Source organism: Pelobates fuscus, chromosome 1 (assembly GCF_036172605.1).
Source record: "Pelobates fuscus isolate aPelFus1 chromosome 1, aPelFus1.pri, whole genome shotgun sequence".
Classification (NCBI taxonomy): domain Eukaryota; kingdom Metazoa; phylum Chordata; class Amphibia; order Anura; family Pelobatidae; genus Pelobates; species Pelobates fuscus.
This window is the reverse complement of record NC_086317.1, coordinates 235546986-235570475: the sequence shown is the minus strand read 5'-3', so window position 1 is coordinate 235570475 and position 23490 is coordinate 235546986. Positions and strand designations below refer to the sequence as shown.

Here is a 23490-nt window from a genome sequence, read left to right as displayed (position 1 = left end):
TCATATTTCCTCCATTTTCATATGAGACATCTTAGGCTTTTCAGGATGTTTCAATTGTGATTTTTTTTTCCCCCTTTAATACAAGTTAGATAAACCTCTTACTATGAAAATCCTGAATGATCTGTTGCATTTATTTATTTATTTATTTAAACAAAATGTATAATCTATAAAGTGAATGTTCTAGGGCTAGGCGTTGCCTTTTCCCAAAGCTTTATAATGTAAAAAAAGTTTAGTAGGTTCATGTTAACTGACCCTATATTATTCTTAAACATTAAGTAAAGTATAAAGTGCCGCAAATGTGAATATTCTTAATCAGAAGTTCTTTAGGACCGGGAGATGTATATAAAGGTCTTGGGGCTTAACATTTCAAGTCCTGTGTTACCAGTCAGGCCTTGAAAGTTACTTGTCACTGAATACTTGGATCTCAATTTGTACTTGCCAATGTCTAGTGGCAAGTGGAAATCTTGAGTCCTCATCGTTCTTCATATTAACAAATGTCATTCACACACATGAAATACAATGCTAAACATGTTTGTCATTTGTTAGATCTTTAATCTACATTTACAGATTCTTCTTTATAATTGCAGCTGTAGATGCCAGTATGCAGTGTTCCCAGGACATACTACGCATGCTTCTTTCATTACAACCTGTTTTGCAAGATGCTGTCCAGAAAAAACGGACAGTCCGATCTTGGGGTGTTCAAGGACCTTTAACGTGGCAACAGTTTCACAAAATGGCTGGCCGTGGGTCTTATGGTAAGAGTTTCATTATACGCTTGGTTTGAATGTGCAATTATTCAACTAGTTTTATTAAAGCTTTAAAATAAATGGATTTAACGGCATATACGTGTTTGCAGGTGGTGGTTGTTCTAAGATAACATTTCCTTAACATCTTAAACAGCAATAATTAAGAGAGGATTTGCTAATCTTGGCAGGACAGCACATGGATCCAACAACTTTTTTTTTTCCGTTGTATTATTTCAAAGACCTGGAAATTATTCTGTAGTTATTTGCCTCAATTTAGTAACATTCCTAATCTAGAGTGGTTAACTGTGTTGTAATTTTACTGATCTAAACCATTTTTAAGTCATCTTTATAAGAGTATTTCTTCTCTTTAGGAACGGATGAGTCCCCTGAACCACTGCCAATTCCTACATTTCTGGTGGGGTATGACTATGACTTTCTGGTGCTTTCGCCTTTTGCCTTGCCTTACTGGGAAAGATTAATGCTGGAACCTTATGGGTCTCAACGAGACATCGCTTATGTCGTGGTTTGCCCAGAGAATGAGGCTTTATTAAATGGAGCCAAAAGTTTCTTTCGTGATCTTACAGCAATGTATGAGGTAAGAGTAGTCTTATTTTTTTTTATTTTTAACTTAAGACTCTTTCCTCAGTTCTTTATTATTATAATAGGTAACTTCAGCTGCTGTTCAGGCTGTCTGTCTTGGAATGATCACGGCAATAAGAGTCAGAACAGTCTTAAGGCAATTTAAAGATCTCTTGCAATACAGAAATACTCTGTGCCGCTTAACTATAGAACTAAGGTGCTGTTTAGAAATATTTTCAGGAGAACCGAGTAAGAACGAAAATCTTAATTTCTCTGGATGAAAACCTATTTTGTTCTCCCATTATACATCAGGTAGTTTACACACAGGAGAACTCTGCATATAACTGTTACGTGAGTACCCTCTTAAAGGCCAAAAATAAATAATATAGAGAATTATTTGACAGTGTCACTGTCTTTCGCCCAACCAACTCTTTCCTAGTCTTTACTATTCTCTCTCCAGTTTCTCTTTTTTTCCCTTTATTTATATGTAATTTTATCTTGTTTTCTAGTCTTGTAGACTTGGGCAGCATAGACCTATCTCGAAACAACTGACCGATGGAATCATGCGGGTTGGGTCTGCGGCATCAAAGAAACTTTCAGAAAAGTCTGTTGCAGATTGGTTTTCTCAGGCAAACAATGGCAGCAATGAAGCATTTTCCAAACTCCGTTTATATGCACAAGTTTGCAGATATGAGCTAGGTATGGTGTTTTGTGTATTTAATCCGGTCAAAATTTTTAAATTTTTTAGATTTTTGAAACCAAATATAAATTACAGTAACTGAGGGGAACAGTTTAGTAAGCTGTTGTGTCATGAACAGAATATAGTTCATACCATCTACTTGTCTAAGGGTGGCTACTACAAGCAACATTACAAACATGTAATCTTGTCTATTATCACAGCCTAGTTGTTTTATTTCTCCATTATGTTATTCAATATATATTTGAACAATTATTTTTAGTTCACATGTATTTAAAGATCCACTAGAGTCATTGAGATGAAGTGATCTGGGTGCAGTGGTGCTGCATGTTAACTCTTCAAACATTGCTGTTTTGAAGAAAGAAATATTTATCTTGAAGGGTTAATCACGTCTCTAGTTGCTGTCGTACTGTTAGCCACTAGAGGCTCTTCCACTGCACAGGCCAAGAAAACCTTGATCATGTGATGCTGCAGCTGATAGGAAAGCATGGGATTCACTGCTTCCTTTGAGAAGCATTGAATGCGTGCATCAGGTCCCCTTTATGAGGAGCGTTGAATTAGACCATCGCCAGAGCAAATGTGACCATTATTGCCTCCTTGATGACACTGAGGAATGTGGAGAGATGGGCAGCTCAGTGGGCATCTCTGCAAAGGAAATAGTTGAATAAAATGTAAAGGGGGTGGGGGCTGTATAAGGCTGGGGCACTATTTACTGTATACTAGTTTGTATTCCTAGTGCATAGTGTTCATTTAAACAGGGATTACATTAACTTGATAATGACACAGAAGAAAAATCTGTTCTCCAAGTCCTTTTTATAAGCCTGTGCTAGACAAACATGCATTGAAATACCTAAAAATATTGCACTTTGAAAGCAGTATACATAAAAAAAAGCCTTACTTCGCATATCACTAAGTTAGCTCTCCTTTTAGCACACCAAGACTTTTGTACTAAGCACCTTAGAGCTCATTTCAAGCTAAAATAAACCAGCTAATGTAGAGTTAAAGAATGTTTATAAATATAAATTGGGCTTTTTTTCTTAATTTTGTTTTATGTTCTCAACAATTAGTATCTATTGAAAAAAATATACTGTGAATATCTCGTCTTGAATGTAGTTTTCCAGGTGTCTAGGAAATACTTAGTGGTAGGTAAAGGTACCTTTCATGACAATACAACATAATCTTAAATTATACTCATATTTATGCATTTATAAAAAGTCAAGATTTCTTTAAAATCATAGGCCAAAAAGAAACAGCCCTTTCCTCCTACTTTGAGATAAGGTTGTACTCTGAATGACTGTTACCAGGGAAACCTTTCTCTAGGCATGCTTCCTGTTTCAATTCAGCCTAAGGGAAAGCAATCTCTACAATGGGAGGAGTGGGGGGTAAGGGTGCAGGATCTTTTAGAACAGCACATGCAGTAATACAGAGAGAGGAGAGAAACAGCCTGAATGATGTAGTGCAATAAAATAAGTTTAACCCCTTAAGGACCAAACTTCTGGAATAAAAGGGAATCATGACATGTCACACATGTCATGTGTCCTTAAGGGGTTAAACATTAGACCTCTCTTTACAGGAAGTGTTCAGGAAGGCTGTGCAAGTCATATACAGGGTGCAATGAGACTTCAGGGGCATGATCTGTACAACAAAACTGTTTTATATAGATAACGTTGATTTGGTGCTTATAGTGTCCCTTTAATTGGGTAAGTCAAGCCAGATGGTTAGAAAACTGCAAAATATGTCCTGTAGGCACCCTGATGACTTAATGTAACAGGTGCCATGTCCCTTGCGCTCGACACATGGATGACATGCACTTTGAGAAAGGTTGCTGTACAGCAGACTTCACCACGGATGGAACTCCATTTGTGGTGGAAATACAGGTCAGCAACAAACGTGTTCAACAGTTTTGTATGCACAAAATTACTTATTGATAGACCCACACATCATACAAAGTTGATGGCTGAATGTTTAAGCTTATATTTCCCCAAAATAAAGTAATTTTTATTTGCCTAATTGGCAAACCTGTTCCTTTGTACATTTTGAAAATCAAGAACTTGAGTCATAACACCTAGTATCAAAGGAGATTTATTCAACCAGTGTGGCACCAAATATAGTAAAGCCTCACTATGCAGTTTTAATACAAAATAACAGGGTCTTTGTCAAGCCTATAAGCATTAGGATAGGCAACTGATTTTGTGTGCTTTATAAGTTAATGTGTTTATTGTGTATACATTCCATGTTTAAGTGAATATACGTTTTTATTTCTAGGTCCATATCTTGCTTCTCAGCCCCTTGACAGTTCCCTACTTTGCCAGCCTAATCTTGCTCCTACTGCAAATCAAGCTGCTTCATCCCAGCCAGTTGCAGCAAACTCTGGCAACCCAAGCACTCCTTCTTCTACAACATCTTCTACAACAAATGGCTCCTCTTCATCAACTCCAAACAGCACTCTGCCTTCTGCAGCAGTCACCAACTCTTCAGCCCCAACAAATGTGACCGGTGGCCTAGCTGCCAATAAAGCTGCAAACTTTCCTCCATATGGAAGCCTTAACAGCACCACAAATTCCATTCCAGCACAGGTTAATACTGTACAGAGCAACCAAGGAGGGCAGCAGCAGCCTCCTTTGCAGCAAGGCAGTGTAATGTCTAATGAACAATCTGTGGCTGCTGCAGCAGCAACAGAAGTTACTGAAAGGTTAGTAGCTAATTAAGGTTTGATCATAAGTGCAACATATGTATTTTACTTTTTTTTTTTTTTTTTTTTTTTTTTTTTAGTAGTAGTATCCTGATGTTCCAAAGAAATATTATCTAAAGCCCTAGTGCACATGTTTTTGACAGTTTTCTTTAAAACCAGTTTAGCTTATTATATTACCTGTTTGTATAACTGTTATTAGTATTTACTCGTCTAAATACAGTGATGTTTTTGTCACTAATTGTTCTTAACTTGCAGTATAAATTGTTTAGATACAGTGCTCAATATCATGAGTGGTTTTACAAAGTTCTTTCAATTTTATTTAGCACCATGGATCGTGACAAGGTTGGAGTCCCTACGGATGGAGAGTCTCATGCCATCACTTATCCACCTGCCATTGTGGTTTATATTGTCGATCCTTTTACTTATGAAAGTAAAGATGAGGGGTCAACCTCATCAAACGTCTGGACATTAGGACTTCTCCGATGTTTTTTGGAAATGTTGCATATACTCCCACCGCACCTCAGAAACACAGTTTCAGTGCAGGTAATTTAGTCTCTGATTTTGTATTTGTGTTAGACATTTTATATGAACGACCACTTAATGCACCCAGTGTATTTATTAGTTTTAACCCTGCAATGTAAAGCATTGCTGCTTACTAGATAACATTCCAGGATTAAATACTCATTTCCTCTGTGAGAACATGGTTAAATCTCTATTCTCAAGGCTAATGTCCACTGACCCGCATGCGCTTTTAGTCCACAATGGTTCTCTGAAGAACATTGGATTCCAATTTGTATTTAGATTTTGGGGAGCCCAGAATTTAAAGGGACACTAGTCACCAGAATGACTACAGCTTATCGAATTGAGTAGAATCATTACCTTCAGGCCTTTTGCTGTAAACACTGTCTTTTCAGAGAAAATGCAGTGTTTATATTACAGCCTAGTGATAACTTCACTGGCCACTCCTCAGATGGCTGTTAGAGATCCTTCCTGGGTCATGGCTGCCTAAAATGCATCCAAACATTCAGTGTCTCCACCCTCTGCTTGTAGACCTGAACTTTCCTCATAGAGATTCATTGATTCAATTCATCTCTATAAGGAGATGCTGATTGGCCAGAGCTGTGTTTGAATCATGCTGGCTCTGCCTCTTTGTCACTCTCGGCCAATCCTATGGGGAAGCATCGTGATTGGATCAGGCTACCAATTCTGATGATGTCAGCAGACTGTTTTTTTTTGTTTTTTAAAGCGAACAGCATGTATATCTACTGCTTCTGGCTTGAATACAGTAAGATTTTGCTATATTTATGGAGGCACGAGGGGCCCAGGGGGGGCTAGATAGTGGTTTTAACACTATAGTGATCCTTTAAATAGAGGATAACACAAGGAATACAAACATGTATGCTATGCAGATATGTTAAAATTAACTAATTCAGATATATAGCTATGTCCATTACATAAGTAGCAAATGGTTTTAAAAAAAAAAAAAACAACCAAACAGTTTCAAGCATCAGAAGAACATACAAATGGTAATTATTGGTGGTGTGTGGACCCACGGAGAAATTGTGTAGTGTATTATTTTAAGTCCTAAATTAATGGCTTAATATTTTTTTTGGTTTTTTTACACTCGACTTTATTCAGTTTATTTTTTCTTCCTTGGGCCAGATCACGGTATATTGGTTGCCCCTCTTTTTTGTTCTCATTTTCTCTGCTGAAGAAAACTTGGCTTAAGCTCCTCCCATTGCCAGAGATCACAATCTACATATCAGGACACAGTACCTACTTGTTAGTAGTCCTGACCATAACCACTACAGTGTGCTGTAAAACATTGCTATTTCTGAGATTTGTTTGAGAACTTGCCTCAAATGGCTGTCAGACTGACTAAACTGAGTGGTTATTCCAAAACCAGGGGTCCCTTAGGCACCCGTGGCCTGTGGTCACTGTTCCACATTAGCACTATCCCTTTCGTTTAGTTTTTTTCAGGCTTTGTACTCTAATTTTTAGGATCTACTAAAGTGCACATGTCTAAATATTTGTTATCTTGTATCAACAGATTGTCCCTTGTCAGTATCTTTTGCAACCAGTGAAACATGAGGATCGGCAAATCTACACCCAGCATTTGAAGTCTTTGGCATTCTCAGTGTTTACACAATGCCGGAGACCGCTTCCAACATCAACAAATGTGAAGACGTTGACTGGGTTTGGCCCTGGACTAGCTATTGAAAACTCTCTTAAGAGTTCAGATGTAAGTTAGTAGTGACTTAATGTAGTTTAGGTTTATAAAATTATTACTTTTTTTAAATTTGCGCTGGCTAGAAGTTGGCAATATGCACACAGAAAAAAGTGTCTTGTACAGGTTGAACCATTATATAGAGTGGGGTTGGAGCAGTTTAACTTTCTGTGTGAACCAGTTTCAATTACATTGCATACAATGAATGCTTAATGTATGCAGGTTTGACTAGATACGGAAGGTGACCTCTTTTAAATGAGCTCCATGTACCGCATCACAAAGTCTGGCTCTTTCAATTGCATTGTTCATAACTTTAGTCAACGTTTAAGCTCCTGGAGGTAAAAAAATTCTGATAACCTTCTGCGAGGTCACCCTGCATCAGACGGTGCAATTTGGTGATGAGTTATCCATGGATTTTTCTGGACCCCAGAACCAACAGTTTTCTTTGTTGACTAAGCTGTTTAAATGAAAATAAGCTTTGCAAGGCTCAAGTTGATGAATACATTCATTGTTTTCTCTAGGTAATTCAAGGTGTACGAACAAATAAGTTATTTACCTGTCAAATACTACTTTACATTTTCGCCCACCCTGTATACAGTGAGGGAAAAAAGTATTTGATCCCCTGCTGATTTTGAACATTTGTCCAATGACAAAGAAATGATCAGTCTATAATTTTAATGGTAGATGTATTTTAACAGTGAGAGACAGAATAACAAAACAAATCCATACAAACACATGTCAAAGTCATACATTGATTTGCATGTCAATGAGTGAAATAAGTATATGATCCCCTATCAATCAGCAAGATTTCTGGCTCCCAGGTGTCTTCCAAACTATTCACCATGGCCAAGACCAAAGAGCTGTCCTAGGATGTCTGGGCCAAGATTGTAGACCTACACAAGACTGGAATGGACTACAAGACCATTGCCAAGCAGCTTGGTGAGAAGGCGACAACAGTTGGTGCGATTATTCGCAAATGGAAGAAACACAAAATAACTGTCAGTCTCCCTCGGTCTGGTGCTCCATGCAAGATCTCTCCTCACGGGAGGATATTGTTAATGATCTCAAGACAGCTGGGGCCATAGTCACCAAGAAAACAATTGAAGGACTGAAATCCTGCTTCGCCCGCTAGGTCCCCCTGCTCAAGAAAGCACATGTACAGGCTTGTCTGAAGTTTGCCAATGAACATCTGAATGACTCAATGGAGAACTAGCAAAAGTGTTGTGATGAAGGGAGTCCAAAATCGCGCCCTTTGGCATCAACTCAACTCGCCGTGTTTGGAGGAGGAGGAATGCTACCTATGACCCCGAGAACAACACCCCTCCGATCAAACATGGAGGTGAAAACATTATGCTTTGGGCGTGTTTTTCTGCTAAGGGGACAGGACAACTGCACCGCATCAAAGAGACAATGGACGGGGCCATGTACAGTCAAATCTTGGGTGAGCACTTCCTTCCCTCAGCCAGTGCATTTAAAATGGGTCATGGACGGGTATTCCAGCATGACAAATACCCAAAACACACAGCTAAGGCAACAAAGGAGTGGCTCAAGAATAAGCACGTTAAGGTCCTGGAGTGGCCTAGCCAGTCTTCAGACCTTAATCCCATAGAAAATATGTGGAGGGAGCTGAAGGTTCGAATTGCCAAACGTCAGCCTCGAAACCTTAATGACTTGCAGAGGATCTGCAAAGAGAAGTGCGAAAAAATCCCTCCTGAAATGTGTGCAAACCTGTAGGCCAACTACAAGAAACGTCTGACCTGTGATTACAAACAAGATTTTTGCCACCAAGTACTAAGTGGAAGGGGTCAAATACTTATTTTACTCATTGACATGCAAATAAATTTCTAACTTTCTTGACATGCGTTTTTCTGGATTTTTTTTTTTTTTTTTTGTTCTGTCTCTCACTGTTAAAATACACCTTCCATTAAAATTATAAACTGATCATTTCTTTGTCAGTGGGCAAACGTTCAAAATCAGCAGGGGATCAAATACTCTTTTTCCCCTCACTGTATATGAAAAGAATAATGGTAATGAATCTAGAAAGCTTGAATAACAAGATTCTAAAAACTTGTAGAAGGCTAAATGCATAGCAAATAAATTGAATCTACATTGGCATTGCAAATGTATAATTATCAGACCATTCTATTTATTTTGTTAGATGAGCAAATGGTACAACCTTTGTTAAAATATGCAATATAGAACGGTAAAAAACATTTTGTAGAAGTTAAACATCCATCCTTTTTTGCAATTTTTATTTTAGAGACCAGAATGCATAAAACTGTACACGCCACCATTTATTTTGGCTCCTGTGAAAGATAAACAAACAGAACTTGGTGAAACTTTTGGTGAAGCCGGTCAGAAATACAATATTCTGTTCGTCAGTTACTGTTTGTCGCATGATCAAAGGTGGCTCCTAGCATCTTGCACAGACCTTTATGGAGAACTGTTAGAAACATGCATCATCAATATCGATGTTCCAAACAGGTAAGTTTGTAATAGTACATGTTTAGGCTTAAAATAAAACCACAAATGGCTTTTAGGGTTGGGGGGCCACAGCTATAATAAACAAAACATGAGGCTGTAGTTGCCAAGCAAACCTAAGTTTTTGTCTGCCCTTTGAAAGAGCTTGACACAGTTCCTATGAATGTATGGCAAGTTAAGTACAGGGCAATGCACAAAAATATACACAAAATTGGGAATGTTGGTCTAGAAGGATGAAAGGAAATGGCCCAATAGATGGGGTAGCCACTAGCATCTAGATTCCTGGTGCAAAGCCAAACATGATGACCTGGATGCTCACTGATAGTTTTGAAGTCAACTCCAAACTGGCCATGGAACACGAGTGAAGGCCTTACACACCTACTTATAGACCACTAATTGACCAAGCTGACTCCAGTCTACAGATCGAGGGCACTGATCCTACAAACAGAGGGAAGAGGCAGCACGGTGAACCAAATACGTCCCCCCCTTCCACATCCTAATTTCCCCATATACCCCCTTCCACCTGAGAGACACTCCACTCCAGTTAAGGAGCCCACAGGGGAGAGCACACTCATAGGGCGCAACACACACTTGAAGCAACCGATATAAGAGAGTAGGGACACTCTCGAAACTTGAGGCTGAAAAATGGGCAATGATTACCTGATGTATATTGTTGCACTCCGTGACCCTAGATTACAGACGATTTCTTAATCATTTATGTGATGTAGTGTGAACTCATGAGTGTGGATAATGTATTGTTGTAACATGCTCCCCCCTCCCACCTGTGTTTGGCACTTCTCTCACTTGTCATTCCTCCCCTTTTTCTTTTTGTACCCCATGTTGATTTTATCTCTTCGATTGAAGAGGAATAACCAATAAAAACAGATATTGCAAAAAAAAAAAGAGAGAGAGCTTGACACAAACTAGACATTTTTTTTTTTTACCTTAACCAATATTATCAGTGCAAGTAGAGTACTCTTAACATTTTGAAAACTTTGCCCAAGTAAAGCCTTATATTCTCACACATACTCCTACATATATTCGTATCTTGTTATTGGAATTGTATTGTGAATTTGTAATTTCAGAGCTCGTAGGAAAAAAGGGTCTGCTCGGCGTAGTGGGCTGCAAAAATTGTGGGAATGGTGCCAAGGGCTTGTGCAAATGAGTTCATTGCCGTGGAGAGTTGTTATTGGTCGTTTAGGAAGAATAGGCCATGGAGAGCTGAAAGGTAAATACCTCTGCAGAAACAATAGTTTTTAATAACGGTTTAGAATAACATCTCTACCAGTATGTTAGTACAAAAGTTGTTTGCTGTTAATTGAAAGGGAAACTGACTTCTCTGAAAATTACTGTTCATTCCCTCATCTCAGTAAATGCTATTAAATCGCTTACTGGTAGGAGTGGAGCGGGTAAGTAAACTGATTCACCTCTGAAACACTTCTGTGTCTAAAGGGATGATGTCTGATAATGCAGCAGCTGTGTTCATGTGCACTCGGGCAACTATTAAGAAAAGCTATGTGGGTGTAATTTGCATGGAATGCTCTGGCCCTGCAAAGATAGCCAGGCAAATGATGTAAATGAAAATACATTACAATAGAACCCATTACCCTACCCATAGCTAATTTTTTGTTAGCGGACATTTTTTCCCCCCAGAACTTTAGATGTGATTGTGTTATTTTATTTTAAATAAGATTTCCGTTTTGTAAAGCGAAGCACATTGTTGTTTTGTTTTATAGTTTGGGCACTCTCTTCCCATTTAAAAAAAATAAATTTTATAAATATGTTGTGGCATGAAAAATAAAATTACTTGTAGAAATCCACACTGCTTTATTTATCTCTGTCCCTTAGCTGGCTTCCTCCATCTTGTCTCTCTGAAATAATCATTATAAAAGTTGCACTTTTTTACCATTGAACATTGCCTTAGGAGAAAACAAAATCATATTTATGTTGTCATCCTCTTTTCTGTTTGTGCCTGAATTGAATATCACATGCTTAAAGGGACACTATAGTCACCTGAACAACTTTAGCTTAATGAAGCAGTTTTGGTGTATAGAACATGCCCCTGCAGCCTCACTGCTCAATCCTCTGCCATTTAGGAGTTAAATCCCTTTGTTTATGAACCCTAGTCACACCTCCCTGCATGTGACTTGCACAGCCTTCCATAAACACTTCCTGTAAAGAGAGCCCTATTTAGGCTTTCTATATTGCAAGTTCTGTTTAATTAAGATTTTCTGATCCCCTGCTATGTTAATAGCTTGCTAGACCCTGCAAGAGCCTCCTGTAAGTTCAATTTAGAGATTGAGATACAATTATTTAAGGTAAATTACATCTGTTTGAAAGGGAAACCAGTTTTTTTTTTTCATGCAGGCTCTGTCAATCATAGCCAGGGGAGGTGTGGCTAGGGCTGCATAAACAGAAACAAAGTGATTTAACTCCTAAATGACAGTGAATTGAGCAGTGAAATTGCAGGGGAATGATCTATACACTAAAACTGCTTTATTTAGCTAAAGTAACTTAGGTGACTGTAGTGTTCCTTTAATCTTTTAATATCTAAGGGGGGGAAAACTAGGTAAATCACATGAATACAAATACACAAGTTCTAGTCCAATGTCAGTGTTTTATTAAACTGTGATTTCCATAAGTGATTTTTATCTTTGTTTTTTTTTTGTTTGAATAGATTGGAGCCGCTTGCTAAGTCGCCGGAATCTTCAGTCTCTCAGCAAGAGGTTGAAAGATACATGTCGGATGTGTGGCATTTCAGCAGCAGATTCTCCTAGCATACTTAGCGCTTGTTTGGTAGCAATGGAGCCTCAAGGTTCATTCGTGATTATGCCAGGTGAGTGAAATGTGTGTGTGTGTGTGTGTGTGTTGTGTGTATTTTTTTTTATTTTTTTTATATATATATATTTGTCAAATAAAATTATTTGACATTTTCTTTGTGGTAAATTAAATAATCCTGTGAAGAGAGCACAACTGTAAAAAAAAGTCAATGCAGAATGCAATTTTCTCTTTATATGTACATTCTGTTAGAGTAGATGTTAACACGTCTCTGTACAATTTGTGATTGTGTACTCTTTATGCAGGGGTAAAATAATGCACTGCAGTAAAATTTCCTCACGTGCATGGCTTGTGTTGGTGACACATCTGAAGCATCAACATGGACCTTTCTACTGTTGTGTAACATATGCAAACAGAATGACATTACACTATTATCCCACCAAGTGAGCATAGTAAATTTTAATTGAGTAATGATAGTGGTGGTGTAATACAGTAGATATCTCAATAGCTATTGATATTTTAAACTTTTTCTAATCCAAATTGGATCAGTTTTGCGGGAAGACAGTTATAGTTCGGCCTCCACAGTGAGGTCTCCTCTAAATAAACAACAACAAAAAAACAGGGGGGTATAAGGCTGGTTGTAATAAAAGTTTGTTTTAAGAAAAAAATCTTGTAGACATTACAAAGATATAGCAAAATGCACTAGATGGTACAGCAAACTGCACTGTGTATAATTTTGCATAGCAAAATTACCCTGTATGTTTGTATTCATGCAGGCAGATACCCACGAGTATTCATCAAGCTTAGATAACTATTCAGATTATGGGCTATTTTATGGATAGTGATTAGACAGATGCAGGACTCAGTAGGGAGAAAATGTGGGAAATTGAGAAGTGATGGTAGGGGGCAGGGTACGGAGGGGATGTGGTGGGGAGGCAGTGTACATGGATGATGCTAGGGGATAAAGAACAGATGCCAAAAAAGAAATCAAGAAACAGTGGAGAGTTGGTAGGAAGTAAAGGTATGAAGGGAGTTCAAGTAGAAGACCACAGGAAATTGTAGGAGATAATGCTGGAAACTGTGATGACATGTAGACAATCCAGATAGAAACAGTGTATTAATGAAGGGAGAAGGTCTTGTGGCAGGGAAAAAAAGCCATTAATTTGTTCGATTGGTCTAGATCAGTGATGGCGACCCTATGGCACAGGTAGAACGCCGGCCCTCTCTATGGGCACATGACCATAGGTCGCCGGGGAGGAGGCCGCTGGCTTTTGGCAGCAATGCAGAGCCCCTACCCCCTCACACGCAGCACCCCTACCCCCTCACACGCAGCACCCCTACCCCCTCACACGCAGCACCCCTACCCCCTCACACGCAGCACCCCTACCCCCTCACACGCAGCACCCCTACCCCCCCCCACGCCCCACACACACAGAGCAGCACTTCTCACCCCCCACACACAGAGCAGCACTGCTCACCCCCCCACACAAACACAGAGCAGCACTTCTCACCCCCTCCCACACACACAGAGCAGCACTTCTCACCCCCTCCCACACACACAGAGCAGCACTTCTCACCCCCCCCCCACACACAGAGCAGCACTTCTCACCCCCCCCCCCCACACACAGAGCAGCACTTCTCATCCCCCCACACAAACACAGAGCAGCACTTCTCACCCCCTCCCACACACACAGCAGCACTTCTCACCCCCCCCACACACAGAGCAGCACTTCTCACCCCCCCCACACACACAGAGCAGCACTTCTCACCCCCCCACACACAGAGCAGCACTTCTCACCCCCCCACACAGAGCAGCACTTCTCACCCCCTCCCACACACAGAGCAACACTTCTCACCCCCTCCCACACACAGAGCAACACTTCTCACCCCCTCCCACACACAGAGCAACACTTCTCACCCCCTCCCACACACACAGAGCAGCACTTCTCCCCCCCCCCCACACACAGAGCAGCACTTCTCACTCCCCTCTCCCCCCCCCCCTCCCCCCCCCCACACACACACACACACACACTGCACTCCTCAATGCAGTGTGTGTGTGTGTGTGTCGGTGTGTGTTTAGCAGTCTGTATGTATTGCATTTGTTGGAGATACTAATAAATATAAGCTTCTTTTTATCCTTATTTAAAATTTGTATCATTGAACTCTGTTTTTCTTTTAAAACAAAGGATGTTAATTAGTTCAGACAACTGTACGAGTTGTTCTTTTTAAACTTAAACCTTAATATTCAGGTTTAATTGCTGTGTTGGCACTTTGAGGGTAAAAAAAGTTAGCATGTATTGCGGTTTAGGCACTCTGGCTCAAAAAGGTTCCCCATCACTGGTCTAGGTAGTTGTGCAGCTCATGTAAGTTGTACATTTCAAATTAACTTTTCAGTATCTACTCTCTTAAAATCTGTAACTTGGTTTTCTGTTGCAGTTTAGGTGCAAATGCCTAAAAGCATTTGCCAACGTCATTGATTTGACTTTTTAAATTACTCTGTATTTGCTCAAACAGTAATAACTAAATTTTCTGTTTGGATTTGTTTTCTCTCTAGATTCTGTATCTACAGGTTCAGTGTTTGGTCGAAGCACTACGCTAACCATACAGACTTCTCAACTTAATACTCCGCAGGACACATCATGCACTCATATCCTGGTTTTCCCTACATCTGCATCAGTACAAGTTGCTTCTGCCACTGCTGAAAACTTAGACTTGGCATTCAATCCAAACAATGGTAACTCTACGTGTTAAATAGTGTAATTTTGCTATTAACACTCTTTTCAATGTTCTACATTATCACTTGTAATTGTGCAAATAAGACTTTAATTAGGGGGTTTTCTATTCTGTTGCAATATGTATTGGAGTTTAAAATGCTCTTATCCTGCATTAAACACTATGTAAGTATTCATAATCTCACTACTGACTAGCAACAAAAACAGTTGTTAATTTGTACATGATGGGTAAATTACGAATTATTCATATTTTGTTTGGAAAATACTAGTATTTTATTGTAATTGTATGCCATGTCTAAATATAATGGTTACTTATGAGTTGTGCAATGTGCAGAGTTTTGTTATGACTTAATGCTGGTTTTGAAAGTACAGTGAGAATGCATTTCTTTATTCATTCACATTTTCTATGTTTTTCTTTACCTACAAAGATGGAGGAGACATTGGAATTTTTGATCTACTGGACACTCCTGATGACCTGGACCCAGAATTAATTAACATTATTCCTGCATCGCCAACTGGATCACCTGGCCATTCACCAGGTTCTCATTACCCTCATGGAGGTGATGCTGGCAAGGTAATATTTTAAATTGGTGGTATCTTCTAGTTTGTGTTACATATGCCATTGGGAAAGGGAGAACAATATGCAAGTGTAGAAATCGCAGAATGACACTTGCAATGAGATGGAATGCTATCCCTAGCAGAGCAGCAACGGTGAGAATGTGTGTAGCATAGGTTTGTTACTTTCAAACAAAAAGGAGAGAGGAACCGCGACCCAGATAGTAATTGATAAAATATACGTACATAAAAAGATTTTGTATAAAAGATTCACATAAAACCTCAAAGATAAAAACCGAGAGGAAACGCAATAGTGCAATATGGTTTGATAGTTGGATAAAGTGGTGGAGTGAATTAGAGTAATATACACTCACATTTGATAGAGCTACCCAGGAGCTCTACAGTACTTCGCTTGGACGGAACAATCCCCGTCTAAGGATCTATGTCGAAGCGGATGACTCCAATATTCCAGTAAAAATGGCAATATAGAAAGAATATAAATAGAAACTCCAATAGTGTAGTATATTCTAGTTAAAACAAGTAGAAATAAAATAATGTGATACTCACATTTACTAGAGCAGAAACTTGCTCCTAGTATAATCAGCTTAGGTGGTATAATCCCCACCGGAGGATGTAATGACCAGGAAGTAAAATAGTAGGTTCAAAATAAATAGATGAATATAGCTTTAAAATGTACTATTTAATGACAAATATATAAAACAAAATGGCTATATATAAAAAAAGTCCCACTTTACGCGTTTCGCCCATCAGGCTTCTTCAGAAGTGTGAAGGAGTCTTTAAAAGATGTCCTTTATATAGGTAACATGCTTGAACAATGACTTCCTGGTGTGTCCAATATCCTGTTACCACTTGTGGAATGCACGCATCACACCGGAAGTGACGCGGCGTGACCGCATGTGGTGGTGCTGTGTATTCCAGCTTGGAACGCATCGGCGGCCATTTTGAGACCGTTTGCGTTCCATTTAGCAAATACCGCTAAGCGGTATAATCTTAAGAGCAGTGGCATTTCAGCAGTGTAAAATCATCAGTGCCCTTCTTTAATGATTTATTGAGGGGCGCATTTTTTTCCGGCGTCCATATAGGATGACGTCGCTGAGTCTTCATAGATGTGCTTAGACTCAGCCAGCAGTGTATTTCAGCCATATTGGCGAAGGGCACAGTATGGGAAAAGAACATAAAAAGTAGATAAGTGGTTGCCTCACTATTCCTTTACATCATCTGTATATTTTAACTCTCAATATTTTAACTCTATGTGTCTCTTTAATATAAAAACTGGCAGCCAGTAATACAGTAAACTTAGCTGGATTGACAGCCCATGGAGGCATCTCTAAACACACACACACACACACACACACACACACTCTCTCTCTCTCTCTCTCCCTCCCTCCTCCTTCCTCTTCCCCTCCCCCTCCCCTTTGGTTTTTATCCTCTCTTGGGTGCTACAAGGACAGGTTACTTCCACCATTACCACCTCAATAAGATAACGTGATTATGATGAGTACAGCAACCAAAAAAAGTAGACTTGTGCAAAAGCTTGCTTCGTATGGTTCATCCTAATCAAATTCCTTTTAACCCCTTAACCCCTTAAGGACACATGACGTGCCTGACATGTCATGATTCCCTTTTATTCCAGAAGTTTGGTCCTTAAGGGGTTAAGGACCAAACTTCTGGAATAAAAGGGAATCATGACATGTCACACATGTCATGTGTCCCTAAGGGGTTAATCCTAAAACTCCACAGGTAAATCCTGGACAATCTATTCATCCAGGTGTGTGTGTTAAATTACATTTGAGGCATTCCGGGCATACTATCAAAAACAAACTTTTGCACAAATTTAGTTTATAGTGCCTGGAGTTCCAGGCAACCTGTTGCATCCTGTTACTATCTGGAGGCATAGCTGAGACAGAGCCACACTTCCATTTAGCCTTACCAAATATTTTCACAATGGGCAGCTGTGACTGTTTGAGAGCTTTGAGTTTCAAACTATCAGCTTGTTGCTGGTACATATCACTGTTTTTACAAATGTGCATCTTGGTAGCTGGACTTTGTGTACTTCAATGTTAAAATGTTCCAAAACAGGTTAATATTAGTCAGATTGACAGTGCTAGGAAAATCCCCCAAAGACTTGATTTTCTGCTGTTTGTGCATTTACAAACTGCAAGTAACGATTAGGTGAGTTCAGTAATTATGGAAAGGGAAAGGTGATTTTAATATTTTTGCTATGAATCCTTTGGTTTGTTTTTGTTTTGTTTTATCTACTGAGTAGATTCTACTCCATTTTATTTATTTATTTTTTCTAATTAACATTTGTATTACAGGGTCAAGGTACAGATCGGCTGCTGTCCACGGAATCACATGACGAAGTAACAAATATTTTGCAGCAACCTTTAGCACTTGGTTACTTTGTTTCAACTGCAAAAGCTGGTCCTTTGCCTGACTGGTTTTGGTCAGCATGCCCACAAGCACAATATCAGTGCCCACTGTTTCTTAAGGTAATTGCTAAATGTTTAGTGGAAAGTCTTCATGTTGTAGATATTGTGTGAGTACAAAGATTTTATTGCTTCCTTGAAGTTACTTTTGTTTCGAATGTACCTTGGAGACACACCAATGCATGTTCAAAAGTTCCAAAATTCAGCGTCCCTGTGCAGAGCGTGGGGGCGCTGAATGGCAGGGCTGCTTACTGTGCAGCCCTGAGCCAAGAAGCCCTACCAGTAGCCATCTAAGGAGTGGCCACTTGGAGGTGTCCCTAGGGGCAATGTAAACACTGCCTTTTCTCTGAAACGGCAGTGTTTGCATGAAAATGCTTGAAAGGAGCGATTATACTCACCAGGACAATTACATTAAGCTGTAGTTGTTCTGGGGACTATAGTGTCCCTGCCTTGGGAGAATGGTCTGCAACAGAGCTGGCTGGGAATTGAGGGTTCAGTTTACAGCTCCCACACTGCAAAGTCTTTTGAGAAATGAGCCTAATGCTCATTGTGTCCACTTTAGGTCAAGTCACATGATGTGGTCGCACACAGACTGCACCCATATAGGGATTTATTGCTGGAATCAACCTTTGCACATGTGCCTGGAGAAAATGGCAAAAACCTAGCTATGTTTAGGATTATTAGAAGTTGGAACAAATGAGAGGAGTGATTTAAAAAAAAAAAAATTACTTTAAAGAAGTTCGGAGAGGAATTTATATGAAACAAGAGAGGTTACAAACCAAATGAGAACAGGTGGAGCTGTAATTGTTTGAAAGGGAATGTTGTGATAACGGCTAGTTTTAAATCTGAATTATACAATACTGATAATTATACACGATTGTTAAGCTGTATCCTGATAACCATGTTGTAGCATTTGAGGTGAGGTTCTGTACTGCAATATATGACCAAATTGGAAATGAAGGATGTTTTCTTACTGGTTTTTAAGGGTTTCGTTCAGACGGATTGTTTTAATTTCTGTGTCAGTATTACAAAAATCTATATATCTATGTTGAATGGAATAGAAAGCCTAGGCATGCATGGTAGTATCGAAAATAGCAGACTTTATTTCAGGAACAGTATGACTTCAGCTTAATGTACAAGCTTTTAGCAGGTCTATGAGCAGGAAAATATGGTATAGCAGTCAATGCTTATAGTTTCACTAGGGCAGGCATAGGCAACCTTCGGCACGGCAGGTGTTTGTGACTTCACCTCTCCCTCCCCCCCCCCCATATTCTGTTTTGCCAGCATTATGGGGGATGTAGTGCTGACGGTTGCCTACTCATGCATTAGGGCATCCTGAACCTTGGAGTTTTCACTAACCGTGCTTTTGCTCTTACCTTGTACCTGTGGGCCAAGACTAAAGCTAGATACAGATGACTAGATTCTACATGACCACAAATTAGCAATTTTTGGTTATTGGTATTCTCATTTGGCAATCTATAAATACCTTTTTTATTATGACTATTACCATTTATATAGTGGCATCATATTCCCCAGCACTTTATAATTATAGAATGGGGTTATTTGATAACCAGTAATTTCATAATGAAAATAACAAAGACAAGGTGAAGAAGGCCCCGCTCAAACAAACTTACATCTATAAGAAAAATATTGGGCTTTTGCTGTGAAGATGATCCTGGTCAACTGCTTGTAAGGCAGCTATGCCCACCATAATGCACTATTAATGCATTTTGTAAATACATGATATTGTTCTATTTTAAAAGTTGTCTGCAGTCCTTGACGTTGGTGGAAAGTACCTTAAAAGTATAACTTTTCATTTACAAGAGCTGAAGTATTTGGTGGAGAATTTCACCTCGTTTTTTTTGTTTTTTCTTGTTTTAGTTTGTTTTGGTTTAACACCTTTTTGATAATGATTCAAAGTGTTTTATTTTATTTTAAATCAGGCCTCTTTGCACCTTCATGTGCCTTCAGTGCAATCAGATGAACTGCTCCATAGCAAACACTCCCACCCCCTGGATTCAAATCAGACTTCAGATGTCCTCAGGTATTAAAATACAACTTATAGCATTTCATATATGTTCTTCTGTAACCAGGAAGTCCAGGTGTTTTGAAAAACAAAAATCATTTAAATGAAACACTTGTTTTAATTTTATCATTTTACCATAGACCATTTTTCCCTTGCATAAATGTAATGATTGTTTGATATTCTGAAAATGTATCTCCCCCCACCCCCACCCCCCCACGTGTTTACCCTGTGGCAAAGAGATTTTTTTTTAAAAAAGCACAAACTGTAATTGGCGTCTTCCTTAAATTCTGTTTGAGAATCGGAAATCATATAAAGCATCGTTAATTTAAAAGGGGATTTATTTTCATAATACTGGCTGTGTATCTTTGCAGGTTTGTTTTGGAACAGTACAATGCCCTCTCCTGGCTAACCTGTGATCCTGCAACTCAAGACAGACGTTCATGTCTGCCAGTTCACTTTGTGGTGCTGAACCAGCTATATAACTTTATCATGAATATGCTGTGATATACATCGGAAAAGACACAAAGCATACCGGCGAGAGGATCAGATTTCATTGTGGGAACTTAGAAATAATCAATTTTTATCCAAGCCACTCTTCAGTGATTTGAGCAGCAGCAAATATATTTGGAATACTGCTTGTATACACAAGGAATCCCGAAGCATATTTTGAAAGCCTCAATGACGCTTTGCAAATCATCTCCAGTTTCAGTATTTCTTATAAGGATCCTCTACCTGCTGACATCAAGTGAATCTAAAAAGCTCGGGGATGACATAAGGAACAATAATGAGGAGTTTCATTACTAGACTTTAAAACATCATTAAGATGTTGAGTGGATTATAAAATCTATTATCAATATTCAGAAACAAATGCCTGCATCTCTTATTTATTGTAAGTTTTTAAATGTATAAATTGTCTTATATTTCTTAGCCTCTTTTTATAAAAAAAAAATACAAAACTTTTTTCCTTGAAGGTTTATATTGCCTTCTTGCTTTAAAGCAATTGGTCTAAAATTCTATGTACTCGTCTTAATTAAAAGTTGCAGTAGGATGCTTTTAGAGTATTATTTTTTTGTAAGGGGAGGGTGGGTGACACTGAATTTGTATTGTCTTGATGTACAGTTAAATAGGGGAGCGGGTTAATGTCCATACCATTGTGTGTGGGGGATTTACAGCCAAGCTGTAACTGCAGAGTACATGTACAGTCATGATCTTCACTGTGTTTATACATTTGAAAAAGGTACCGGTCTTAAAGAAATTTTTATAATCACACCTTGACAAACGGAGTATCCTTGATGGCAATATATCATTGAGTATTGTAGGTGGTTTAACATGTAGTGACACATCTATTTCATTATTTTATTTTTTTATAATTTTTTATTTAACTTTTTAGGCCGCATGTAACAAAATATGCGTTTTACTTTTTCATACAATAGAACAAAATTGCCTTTTATCCCTCAATTACAGTACTTTGCATTGTTTTGGTTTAGTTGTAATTTTTTATTTTTTTTCCCCTCTGATCTGAAATTAAACATTTAATGCTTACAGAATTATCCCACAGTCCCGTAAGCTCTGAATCCATCATGGTTTATGTCAGAAAGAAAAACAAAAGCAGTCTATCTGGCATTTCTCTTAGAAGGTATGCTTTGGGTGCAGTGTAGATAGATTCAGTAATTAACTGGTTTCCCTTTTTTGTTTTTTAAGCCATTTTATCTCATCTGAAAAAGTCTCTTGAAAACTCCCTTTATTTATGAAGTGTCTGGAAAAGAAAGTATATTGTTTGTGGGGAAACTACAAATCTTGTTTGGAACATTGAGTTTTGTAAATACAGGGTATTTACCTTAACACTTTCATATAAAGAAAAACAGGAATCCAGTTTGCATTGTGTGTGTGCGTGTGTATATATATATATACATAGATATATATATATTATATATATATATATTATATAAATATTTAAGATATCAACCTTTTTGTTTAAAATTAAACACTTGGTGACAAAAGCTTTCCAACATTCTTTCAAATCCGTGCAATCAAGAAACTTCAGAAATTTATTTTATTTTTCTTTCCGAACGGTAATCTCGATGCCTCAGGAAATTTATTGGCATTTCTATCACTTGGCAAAGATTTGTGGGATAAAGATGTTTCTGATGTTTTGGAAATTGTAAAAATATGTAATTAAATTCGTCCTATTTTTATTCATACTTTTTTTTGTATTTCATGTTTGCAGTTGTTTAACAATTGGATTGGATTTTTTTTGTTTAATTTCTCTTCTCTCACCATAAAGCAAGGAATCCTGAAATGACACTAAATTAATCATTACCAGGTGAGAGTGCAACGAGGGCAAAGTCTCCAATGTAGGGGTACCATGTAGATAAGTTCCTTGTCCAACCATTTTATTATTAAAATTGCCTTTCATTTGATGGATCTTATTTAGAATATAGATGTAAAACGAGTCTCATGAAAATATAATTTTCTTATTTTTACATTTTTTCTTTTTTTTTGGTCAACTATTTTGAAATTTGTTCTACCCATTTGTGTCCTTAATATTATTTCAGATCCAAAAACAAACTATTGTAAAATCAATTGGTCGGTGCCAGTAAAGCAAGTAAGATTATTTTAAAATGGTCACATCCAACTAAAAACTAATTTTGGATCAAAAAGGATAGTTTGCATTTTGATTAGTGTTAGATGTTCTGCCCAGTCTTTCCAAGCAGTTTATGCTTAAAGTAAATGTCCAGTTTTTACAGGTGCTTTTGTGCCCTTAGTGGGCAGATTATTTTTCTATCCGCAGATTGTGCTGTAAAATCTCAGAGGTTCATACCTCCTAGGTTAAGAACCATGTGCTATTTTATTGGGTGCTCAGTGGTTGCTAGAGGTATATAATACAGATCAGATCCCAGGCAACAGCCTACACTAAACTGATTACTGATACTGCCTTCCCCAGGATAATGGAGATTCACGGAAAGTGCCTAGTAAAGTGCTTTTTCAGAATATTACAATTGAAGAATTAATCACTGAGCTAATTTTACAACAAAATAAGTCACCAAGCTAATGCCATGTACTTTATTTGGTCCCTATCTTTAGATCACGTTTTACACATGTGTAAATTTAATTCCATTATAATAGTGTTTTTCTTTTAATGTTTTTGGTGTTCTGGCCATTTCCAAACTTACAGAAACAAACACTCCTAAGGTTGGCACCTGTTTTTAATAGGAGCTGGAGCCCCATAGTAGGATTGTGCACGCACTTTGACCTTTAAGATAGAGACCTGCCTAGAAGTAATTGTTTTGCCTGCAAGTGTAACCTGTGCTGGTAGAGGTTGCAGTTTTGTAGAGGTGGTTAATCTCAGCAACTGCTTAGTTTTAACCATCCAGTTTTAACATAATAATGAGCTTTTTATTTAAAGAAAGAGCAGTGCAGAATGAGTTTAACATATTTAAAAAGTGAAAAATGTTTCACTCAATCAATAAAAGTATGTTTTGTTTTTTTGAAAACCGGTCACCTGCAATTTTTTACATTAAGTGTGT

The 23490-nt window shown here is 38.3% G+C and overlaps 1 protein-coding gene across 1 annotated transcript in view; it reads left to right on the top strand.

Annotated features, from left to right (window-relative positions):
* The window catches only part of MED13 (mediator complex subunit 13), a 106289-nt gene extending 85059 nt beyond the window's left edge, over positions 1 to 21230 (top strand). Inside the window, exons 17-30 of the mRNA XM_063455261.1 lie at positions 588 to 755; positions 1118 to 1341; positions 1835 to 2024; positions 4288 to 4714; positions 5038 to 5257; positions 6765 to 6956; positions 9202 to 9425; positions 10508 to 10650; positions 12100 to 12258; positions 14755 to 14934; positions 15361 to 15506; positions 17827 to 18000; positions 19881 to 19981; positions 20335 to 21230. Of these exons, the coding sequence (XP_063311331.1) occupies positions 588 to 755; positions 1118 to 1341; positions 1835 to 2024; positions 4288 to 4714; positions 5038 to 5257; positions 6765 to 6956; positions 9202 to 9425; positions 10508 to 10650; positions 12100 to 12258; positions 14755 to 14934; positions 15361 to 15506; positions 17827 to 18000; positions 19881 to 19981; positions 20335 to 20467 (2681 nt within the window). The 3' untranslated portion in view covers positions 20468 to 21230. The remainder of the gene's footprint in view (positions 1 to 587; positions 756 to 1117; positions 1342 to 1834; positions 2025 to 4287; positions 4715 to 5037; positions 5258 to 6764; positions 6957 to 9201; positions 9426 to 10507; positions 10651 to 12099; positions 12259 to 14754; positions 14935 to 15360; positions 15507 to 17826; positions 18001 to 19880; positions 19982 to 20334) is intronic.
* The last annotated feature ends 2260 nt before the right edge of the window (positions 21231 to 23490 follow it).